This window comes from Alligator sinensis, unplaced genomic scaffold (genome assembly GCF_000455745.1).
Source record: "Alligator sinensis unplaced genomic scaffold, ASM45574v1 scaffold161_1, whole genome shotgun sequence".
NCBI classification, from domain to species: domain Eukaryota; kingdom Metazoa; phylum Chordata; order Crocodylia; family Alligatoridae; genus Alligator; species Alligator sinensis.
In genome coordinates, this window is record NW_005841974.1 from 3,226,353 (window position 1) to 3,237,472 (window position 11,120).

An 11,120-nucleotide genomic window follows, 5' to 3' on the forward strand; every position below is an offset into this window, starting at 1 on the left:
AAGAATTTCTTTACTGTCCGAGCCCCCAAGGTCTGGAACAGCCTGCCACCGGAGGTGGTTCAAGCGCCTTCATTGAACACCTTCAAGATGAAACTGGATGCTTATCTTGCTGGGATCCTATGACCCCAGCTGACTTCCTGCCCTTTGGGCAGGGGGCTGGACTCAATGATCTTCCGAGGTCCCTTCCAGCCCTAATGTCTATGAAATCTATGAAAACTTAACAGAGATGTGTCTCAGAGATGCCCCAGGGCACATCGATTTCATACATTCTAGGGTCAGAAGGGACCTCAACAGAATATTGAGTCTGACCCCCTGCCTAGGCAGGAAGGAGTACTGGGGTCAGATGACCCCAGCCAGACGCCTATCCAGCCTTCTCTTAAAGACCCCCAAGGTAGGGGAGAGCACGACCTCCCTTGGAAGCCCATTCCAAATTTTGGCCACCCTTACTGTGAATAAGTTTTTCCTGATATCTAGCCTAAATCTGCTCTCTGTCAGTTTGTGACCATTGTTCTTTCGTTACCTCAAGAGGCACCCTCGTGAACAGAGCATCTCTGATCCCTTGCTGCGTTGAATTTGTAGGCGGCCACAAGATCACTTCTCAGCCTTCCCTTGCGGAGGCTGAAGAGATCCAGGTACCTCAGTCTGTCCTCATAGGGCTTGTCCTGTAAGCCCCTAACCATACGAGTGGCCCTCCTTTGGACTCTCTCGAGTCTATCAATATCCTTCTTGAATTATGGCATCCAACACTGGATGCAGTACTCCAACTGAGGTCTACCCAATGCCGCACAGAGGGGAAGTATCACCTCCTTGGATCTATTTGTCATGCATCTGCTGATGCATGATAAAGTGCGGTTAGCTTTGCTGATGATTTCATTACACTGATGACTCATGTTCATCTTGGAGTCCACTATGACTCCGAGATCCCTTTCTGCTTCTGTGCTGCTGAGAGGGTCACTTTCCAGCCAGTAGGTGTGCTGGATATTTTTGTGCCCTAGGTGCAGCACTCTGCACTTGTCCTTGTACTGCATCCTATTCTGTACTGCCTACCTTTCTAATCTGTCCAGGTCTGCGTTCCCTACCCTACCACAATTCACCCCACAATTTAGTATCATCCACAAACTTGGACAGAGTACACTTCACACCCGTCACCAAGTACAATTCATCATCCAAGTCACTGATGAAAGCTGGGGTTTCCCACTTGCAGAGATGCACCCCAGGCAATCTCTGGAGTGTGTCTCTGTAAGTGGAATCCCACCCCCTGCTTTCCCCTCTTACAGATATGTACCCCAGGGAATCTCTGAGGAGTGTTTGTATACGCCAGGAAAGCTGAGGTTCCCCACTTACAGAGAGGTGCCTCAGAGATTGCCCACGATGAACTTCTGTAAGAGGGGAAAGCTGGGTAGGGCAGGTGCTCCAAGGTAATTCCCAGGCTGTGCAGGATCAGGCCTGCCAAGTCCCAAGAGTGCTAGCCTGGGGCAGCTGAAGAGCATTGGTAGCTCTGGGTTGTCTCTACTGTTGTGCAAAAAACAAGCAGATGTCTGCTGCCATAAGGTGACAGAAATTATTACTATCTTCATTGCGACAACAAAGTTTGGGCATTTGTGGTGTGACAATGTGTATGAATTCCAGTTATCTTTGGTTTTCTTCCTTCATAAAAAAAATCCACCCTAAGAAATATAAAAGGCATCCTGTACTCTAAGTCAGAAGAGAGGCATGCTGTTCAAGCAGTAAGTTTTTTGCAGTTGGGATGCTTTGCAGTTTCTGCAAATCTGGATTTTTCCTGGATAGTTTAATTTTCTGTTGGGAACACTGAAACGAAACTACAGCTCTCTGGCTCCTCCTGGGTTGCTCTGGAGAAAGGGCTTCTAGGGATTTCTGGCTCCTGGTTCCCAGAGCCATTGGGACTCTTGAGGTGGCTGATTACCCAGGCTGCCAAACTCCTACAGGGGTCCACTGTCCATGGAGTTAAGTCAGGAAAATGGGAAGCCTGTTGCCTAGCTCTTCATGCTGCCTACCTTGCAGACAGGTAGAAAATCTATCTTTATGGGTGGCAAACTGCCTTACCTTTCTATATTATTTTATTTTTGCATTACATTATATTGTGTTATTTTATTTTATTGCCTAGAATCAACTTTCTAAAAACATATGAAAGTTCAATTGGTACCAGATGAAAGGCTTTATTTCCTCATTCAAACTTTTTTCTTGTTTACTATTGTAATTAAACTTCTGAGACTATGGAAAAAAAACCAACCCAGAATTGTACATTTGTTTTTTCTGGAATGTAACCCTCAGGGTAGGAGAAGTATTACTGAAGCTGCTACCTATGAATGAGTTAAAATGTAACAGCTATTTTCTTAGTCAAAGTTTCAAAGAGGATATAAAGTACAGTTGCTACTCTGATTAATACTGCATTAAAAAAACAAAATATTTTATGATTTAAAAATAAAGAATAAAATAACTAAAAGCATTTAACCTAAAAGGCCTGAAATGGATTGTATCAATTATCAATTGATAGAATTGGTAGATTGTATCTATCAACCCCAGTTCCCCCCTTTGCCCTCCCACATCACTGAGTTTGATTTCTGTTTCAGTTCTTTGCAGCATCTAACAGACAGGTCATCTCTTCAAATGCATATGATAACTAACTACAAGAAACTGTACTGAAACTGTAGGAAGGGGTTTTGACCTCTTAACTGCCTGGCAATATGTGCACCTACGTGTTTGGCCCAGATACATATTTTTTTCCGTCTTCATTGTAAGGTCACTCTTCATTATTATTAATTACCATATCTATTTCAGATGCTCCTGTCACATCTGAAGGTTCCACAGGAATTTACTATGATGATGCCAAAGAAGTCCATGACCCTGAAAAAGTTCTTGCATCTAGGCAGAATACAGAGGAAGCCACAGGGACCTCTGACAAAAGTGAGAGAAGCCAGGATTCACAGATAGGTGGGAAGCAAATACAATTTTGCCAGTTTTGACAATGTTATTACTAATTTAATGTTACCTGTTATTATTTTAAGAGCCCTAGTTTGATCCCGTGAGCTTGTAAGTATCTTCCATCCTGTTGTGATCTCTTTCAGCTTAGCACCTCACAAGATGAAGCTGTTTGACAAACTATTTTCAGTTAGAATTTGGCTGCTGTCTCATCTCAGGAGCTGTATGCAAGATAAGATTTTTGTTCACATACTGATGGAAAGAAGAGTTAAAGATATGGATGGAAGCAGAAAATGGGGTTAGATGTTGCATGGGTTTATCAGAATTAAATAATACTGATATCCTCTTATGAAAAGATAATGGGGTTCTTGAATAAGGCTAATGCCATGGACTTAGTTTATCCAGGTCTAAGCAGAGCATTTGTTAGCAGGCTTTCTGATGTGACTTAATGTATTTGATGCAGAGAGCAGATCAGGGTTGCTTTTGGGCATCTCAGTTTTTTGTCCCTGACCTTTACTTAATTTCTCTACTCAGTGTCAGGTCTGTCATCATCATTATTAATTCTCATCTGTATTTCAGAGGCCTCTGTACTGCCCAGAGATGCCACCAGTGATGGTTATGATGATGCTGGTGAAATTTCTGATCCAGAACACAGTTCTGCTTTTCACCACAATTATGAGGAAATCAGTGAAGTCCCAGAGGAAAGTGATGGGAGAAGGGATTCACTGACAGGTGAGTGAAATTGCCATATCTTGCTATTCAAATCTCTAGTCTTACAGTGTTCAGTATTTTTCAGAAAGCCCCTGTCATGTCTGGAGATTCCATAAGACATGGCTATGATGATACCTAAGAAGTTTATCACCCTGAAGAAGTTCTTGCACCTTGGCAGAATGAAGAGAAAGCCCCTGGAATCCCTGACGAAAATGGAGTCACATCATTACATAAAAGGCTCTGTTTTGCTTTAAAAAAAAATGTATAGCAAATTTTCTAGCTATCAAACTTAAAAGACTTAAAAATGAAGTATATTTAATCTAAAGGCTCAAGAATAACAAAGAGATCAAAATACTCTATTTATTATAAAGCTAAAAAATGTAAGTCACTTCCACAGTAGTTTGACGCCTCACTCAAGATTCCTGAAGTTATATGACTGGAAGTAATGGTTATACATGTATTTCATGGTGACCTTGTAATTACTGAGGTGTAGGTGGTTGGGGTGGCTCACCTGAATGGCAAGGCAGGGTTCAGAGCTAAGTCACTATCATGTGCTTCCCTTGATATTTTCAGGTTGGAGTCTGCACTCTCTAAGAACTGAAGGGACCTCTGGAGCTGACAGAAAAGATCCCTTCCTGCCTCCTGGGGACATAGACTATGATGATGTTGAAGATGGCTTCGCTGGTACATTGATATAAGAATGTCTGTGTTTAGCACAAAAGCCCTGTGAGGACATAAATGCTGTATAAATAGATGACTCTTCTCTGAAATGCCAACTGGGCCAAAGAGTCATGAGAGACAGTCCCTGCATAGCACATAGCCTGAGAAGCTTCTTATAGAGAGTTCTGTAGTTGCAAGATTAGTTTGAGTGAGATTTAAAAAAAAAAAAAATTACCATTGATAGGTTTTATGGATAATTTTTGCTTTTGTATTCCTAAAGAACTTTTTATCATACAGTTCTGCTTTTTCTTATTAAAACCTTTCTTTGAAAACTCATTCCAGAAGTGATATTCCTCTCTCCCCAGTGTATTGGTTCAATCCCAGGGGATGATAATGGAGTGGGAATGAAAATGAATCACAGCACAAGAAATCCTATGAAGTGGTACCTCAGTACTGCAAGCTGTTAGACAGGATATTTGATTGCTAATTCTGTGCAGTGATGCTTACAGATTTGGAAATGCTTATGCCATGGGAGCCTGGCACCCCATGCAGCTTCCCCAACAGCCCCTGGCTGGAGAAGGCACAAGTGATGTGGGGCTTCCCCTGCTCCAATCAGCTGGGGACAGCTGTGGCAGTAGGTAAGTCCTACCTTCTTCACTTGCTTGGTCACCCCTGGTATCCCTTGTCAGCCCAGGACTCCAAGCATGCTTTGGACTCCACAGGAGACCCAGGCATCTGAAGGTCAGGGGTACAGGAGCCACTGGTAGGTGAGCCACACTGCCCTCCATCTGCCCCCTCCTTCTGGCCCCCAAAAGATCTGCTGCAGATCACATCTATGTTTATGGATTGTAGTGCTTTGTTTTGTTCATTTGTCTTTGATTATCCTTCCCTCTGTTTTGAAGGAAATTAGTTATGGATTTTTTTTCATGGAGTGCATAGTTGTTGCATTTTAGGATATTGCAGCAGTTTATGAATGAAAAGGCCCATGTGCATGTGCATTTGAAAAGGCTGTCTTGTTGGCACTGAGATTCTGTGTGCTAAAATCTTTGGTTTATCTAAATGAAGGTATGTGTCCTGAACAAAGACAAAATGACATTGTAGTACACCGCCTCTTTTTTCCTATAGGAAAAAGCTGAGGAAGGGTGAAAGGTAAGGTGATGTTTTAAGTATCTTAAGCCCAAATTACTAAGGTTCAGATCCTTCTCCATCTAGTAGGCAGCTAAAAGAACTTGGTGCACAAGTTTTATCTGATTTTACCATGCTTGAAACCTTGAAAAACATGTTATGGTACCTGGTTTTTTAAGATACCATCATCATGGTCTTAAGGCTAACTTACAAAAAGCAGCAAGAAAGAGGAGGACAAATCCGCCTTTTATGTTCCTTGATTTTTATGAACTTGAACAAGATGGAATAAACACCTAAAAGGTGGAATAGGATCTGAACCTAAGTGCCTTAATATAGGGAGTGAGATCTTGAACTGGGCACAATATTCTATGGCAATTAATGAACAGGATTATAGAAAAGCAGGGTTGGAAAGGACTCTGGCAGGTCATCCAGCTCAGCCCGAGGCAAGACAGGAACATTCCTGTCTAAAACAATCCAGCCAAGTAGTTGTGTAACCTTCATTTAAAAATGAAGTTTAAAAAAACTTCCTATAACCTCTCTAGATAATCTGTCCCAGTACTCTATCACCCTGAGAGTTACGAAACTATTTCTAACATCGATCTTATATTTCCCTTGTTTCAGTTTCAGACACTAACATCTGCCCCCTGTGGAGAGAGAGAACAGTTTTTGACATCCTCTTTATAACTACTTCATGTAAGGATTTTTTGGGCTGTAGGTGTTCTGTCCAAATGGATCATGCTACATCAGATATTTACCAGACTGGAAGCCAAATTCAACCTGGGTATTTAGTTTTAATCTAGGTCTAGGATAGCGAACAGAGGTTTAAGATGAGGTCATGGTCAGGGTAAGCAATTGATCCTGGTGAGAAGATCCAAGACAGGAACAGGAGCAAGTAGGAACAAGGAAAAGAATCTCAAGCCAGAGGATCAAAGCAGGCCAGAAGCGCAGCAAGGCAGTCTGTTGTTGTGGTGCCTCCAGGTGAGACTTCACCAGTGCAAAATAAAGTAGAAGAATCATTACCACTGACCTGTCTGCAACACTCTGGTTAATAAATCTCAGGACTGTATTTTATTTTTTTTGTAAAAATGTGACACTTTTGATTCATGTTCAACTTGTGGTTGACTATAACCCTCTGGTCCTATTCTACAATGATGAAACCCTGCCAGTCATTACCCATTTTGTATTTGTATGTTTGATTCTTCCATCCTAAATGCAGTACTCTGCACTGGTCCTTATTGAATTTCATCCAATTTATTTCAAATTATGTTTCCAGTTTATCAAAGTTATTTTACAATCTAAACAAATCCTCTAAATTGGTTATTACACCATTCAGCTTGTTATTGTGACAAGGGGCCCTTCCCAAGACCAGTCACAGCGCTGGTCACCCACCTGTCTTTGTGCAAGCCTCCCGCCTTACACTTCTGCTATGCCTTGTTGTTAAATAATTAAGATATAGGCGGTAGGCTGCCCTTCGAGCACCCTGATGTCAAAGGGTGATACATACATGACTCCAGCCTTCCCTTATCGTGTCCCATGCCTTGCAGATGGCATCCGTGAGTTGTGCTATTCTCTGACTTGAGGCTGGGCCCAACTCAGTGCAGTGTTAGGCCTCTCCCACGGTGCCCTGTTCAGGGCCTCACACATACTACCCCCCTTTCAATGGGGCCTCTACCACTCTGCCTGCTCTCACCAGGCCTCTTACACTCTTGCCCTTTACTGGGCCTCATTCACCCTGCCCTGCTCCCTTGAGTGAGCATGTGGGTCATCAGGTTTGTCTCTGCACTCCTTGGCCAGCCATGGTGCAGCTGTTTGGGCCTCTCCTGTGACCCTCAATTGAATGGTGGCTGGGCAATTAGCCAAACACTGGGTTAACTCCATCCCTGGCCCCTCACTGGGCAACACCCCACTCTGGTCTTCTATGGGGACCAATGACACACCCCTTTCACTCACAACTCTACCTGTGCTGCCTCAGGTGCCCAAAGGCTTACCTGCCTCCTCATCTGTGGGGCTCCTGGATCTCACACCCTTAAGGACTTAGGTACCACTCCCATGGGAGTTCCTGGCCCTATTACTCTCCAGGGTCCTTCACCCCTATGGGCTCAGGTGCCACTCATGGACACGCCTGGCCCCACTACTCACTCTGGGCTCAGGTGCCCTTCACTGGGTGTGCCTGGCCCTGTTCCCCTCTGGTCTTAATAACCCACCCATTGGTGAGGGCTGGGACTTTCAGGCACCCCTACTCATCTTTCATCAGGGCTGTAACTGACCTAGCATTTCTGGGGGACTGTCCCACCAGGCCACCCATCCCTGGCAAGGTGCAGTTTCAAGTCCTACCCAGGTCCAGGAGCCTCCTTCCATCCCCATAGATCCTGCCCTTACCTCCAAGATGTTGCAGGAAGCAGCTGTTCAGCTAGGTGTTGTTACTCTCTGGCTGCCAGCAGTAGACTGCTGCCCCAGCCCTGAGAGCCTGGATCTTAAAATGATTGCCTCATCAGGGCTGGCCTGCACCTGTCTGCTGCCTGCTCTCCTCCTTAAAGTGGCAGAAGGTGCTGTGCCACCCACCTTCCCCCTTAAAAATGGTTCCTTGGGGAGGCTTTTCCCGCTGCTCACAAAGCAGACTCACTCAGACCCTGCAACAGCCCTTAAGTGGCAAGCACCCCAATGGTGCTCTACCACAGTATCATCTGCAAATTTGCTTAGTGTGTATGTGATTCCATCCCCTGAGTCATTACAGAAGTTATTACAAAGTGCAACACTCTGAACAAAACCCCTGGGAAACCTTGCTTCATATCTCTCCCCAATTAGATACAGAGCCATTTATGAATAATCTTCTGAGCATAATGATCACCCACTTTACTGTAGCTGAACCTCGCCTATATTTTCTTTGCTTACTTATGAGAATGTCATGGGAAACAGTGGCAAAAGCCTAGCTAAAAGAGAGGTATATTCCATCAATTGCTCTCCCTGCATTCAGAAACAAATGCTGAACCATTGGCTGGTATCCTGTTATAGAAGGTAGTCAGGTATGGCTAAACAGGACTTGCTGATGACAAATCCACGCTGGCTTCTCTTTATTACCTTATTATCTTCTAGATGTTTAAAACCGATTCCTCAGTGGGTCTGAGAACCTTAATCAACTAGTTTTCCAGCTGTAGAAGTTGGTCTCACCAGTCTGAAACTCACTGAATTCTCCTTGTTTGCTTTTTTAAAGATGGGCACTATATTTGTCTTTTTCCAGTCTTCTGGGACCTGTCCTGACCTCTGTGAGTTCTCAGAGATAATAGCCAATGCTCAACATTTATCTTGGTAAAGGTTTTGAATATCTAGGATGAATCTCACCTGGCTCTTCTCATTTGAAAATATCCAGCTTGATTAAGTAATCTCTAATATGCTTTTTATTTACTCTAGGGTGATTATATATACCTTTTTTCATTGCTTGTCATCTGATCATTGACTTTCCATGTGAAAACTGAAGTAGGAAAGGCATTGAATATTTAAGTCTACTTGATATCACTTATGATGTTTCCCTTCCCCATTCAGTAAGGGGCCTACGGTTTCCCTTATCTTACTCTTCATTCTAACATATTTACAGAATACTTGTTGGTTGCATTTTATAGCTCTTGTTAGGCATATCTCAATTCATGCCTTGGCTTTTCTGATTGTCTCCATAGATGACTGTGCTACAGTCTTATACTCCTCCTTAGTTATATAGCCCAGTTTCCACTTTTTGTGAGATTCCTTTTAAAGTTTAAAGTCATTGATAAGTTCAGTTTTTAGCCACACTGGTTTCTTGCTATGTTGCTTATCCTTTCTTAACATCACACTAGCCTCATCTTGTGCCCTGAGGTACAAGTAACTCTCCTTAATGATTTTTCTTAGATTTGCCTCCCATGGGATCCTCCCTACCAATTTCCAGAGTTTCTTAAAGTCTGCTTTTCTGAAACTGTCTTCAGCTGTTGTTTTTCTTTGCTCCTTTCCTTACATTGATCTTGAATATTACCATTTCATGATTACTTGCACCCCAATTGCTGTCCACCTCCAGACTCTCAAACAATTATTTTCTTATTAGTAAGAAGCAAATAAAGAAAAGCATGTTCCCAGCTTCTCCTCCCCCCTCCCCTCCCCCCGGTCATGCATCCTATGTTAGCCTGGGATAGAGGAGAAAATAAAATAGAATGCATCACTTTGAGGAGGATATGGGACTCCACACATGGTAACTGCATCAGCATAGAACTGTGAGTTGGCAAGACATAGTCAGGTACAGGTATTAGCATGTAATGTACAATTGCTGAGGCAGGGAGTAGTCCAGAGCATTGAGAGTCTTTGTCAGTTCATGGCAAATGTTGCAAGAGGAGGGGGAGTTCTTCTACCCCATTTGTCTTGCTTACAACTGGTTGTCTTGATTGGCTGTCTTCATATTAGCAATGGCCCATGATGTGTTTGACATAGATGTTCCTGGACCATCAGATGGTATTTGAATACCATGAGGGGCCTCATCAGTTTGGCATAATGGCAGGGTACTCTGCAGACACACAGGATACTCTTTTTGCTTGGGTCCCATGCTCCAAGTGCCCCAACAATCAATACATGCACTATCATGTTGTGCCCCTTGGTCTTCAGGGCATTGACCAGTAGCTTGTACTTGTTCAATTTTGCTTCTGGCCTTCAGGGAAAGCCTGTCATAGGTTCTTAAAAGGGATGGTAATATAGATCATCAGGGCCTGTTTGTTGTGCTTTTCTATTATGTTGATGTCTGGGAGCAGCTGGCTGTTGCAGCCTGGGAGGGCATGATTTACTGATACTGTCCCTACTTCCCTGAGATGGCTTTTAGTAGTCAGTCCTGGGCAGCGTGTTGTGTCAGAGTTGCTTGGCTCTGGTATGGGGATTGCAGCCACACAGGACATGGGGAAGGGACTCACTCTCATAGTTGCACATCTGGCACTTCTTGTTGTGGTTTCTGTAGTGGATGGCACTGTTGAGCAGTAGGCAGTTGAGACAGACTCAAATGATGAAACATCAGTCAGTGAACCATGTGAAGTTGCCATGGGGCATGAAGTGGTTGCTAGCACTACACTTTGAGGTACCTGGCTTGGGTTTCACCACTTTGCCTTGGTTGGGTCTCACCTTCAGATTGCCAATGTACTTCTGCACGGTAACTTTCAAGAACCCCTCCAGGCAGAGCAACTGACATAAGGGGTGACACTGATGCAGTTGGCTGTCAAAACTTGGACCAGCAAAACCCCCAGATCCTGATGCTTGTTGCAGCATGTCTAATGGCAGTTGCGGATCCTGTGGTGCTGAAGGCTTGGCTCCACAGTAAGGCAAAGTTCACACCATCTCACCTGAACTCTCCCTCCAGTGACTTGGTCAGGACTGTGGCCTGGTCTTCATTGGACGGAGGCCTGGTGATCTCTTTTAGGGTGCAGGCAGTGATGCTACTCACCAGGTCGTTGGGCAGGTCTGGACGTGGAGAGTGTGGGTGACCATGATGTCATTGCAGAGGCCACCTATGTCAGGGACATTGGCATCTCCCTATTGGTAGAGAAGGATCAAGATGTCCTTGCTGGCCTGTAGCAGCAGGTTTATCCTCTTTTTGAGAAGCTGCTTGATTTTGTGTACTGTCTTTAGGGGTTTCTTGGGTATGCTGAGCCTCTTAGGACAAATAAGATGAGGGGGATGAGGAA

The 11,120-nt window shown here is 43.9% G+C and overlaps 1 protein-coding gene across 1 annotated transcript in view; it reads left to right on the forward strand.

Annotated features, from left to right (window-relative positions):
- LOC102386743 (antigen WC1.1-like) overlaps positions 1-4,467 on the forward strand; it is an 18,694-nt gene extending 14,227 nt beyond the window's left edge. Inside the window, exons 13-15 of the mRNA XM_014518682.2 lie at positions 2,800-2,952; positions 3,520-3,672; positions 4,225-4,467. Of these exons, the coding sequence (XP_014374168.2) occupies positions 2,800-2,952; positions 3,520-3,672; positions 4,225-4,349 (431 nt within the window). The 3' untranslated portion in view covers positions 4,350-4,467. The remainder of the gene's footprint in view (positions 1-2,799; positions 2,953-3,519; positions 3,673-4,224) is intronic.
- The last annotated feature ends 6,653 nt before the right edge of the window (positions 4,468-11,120 follow it).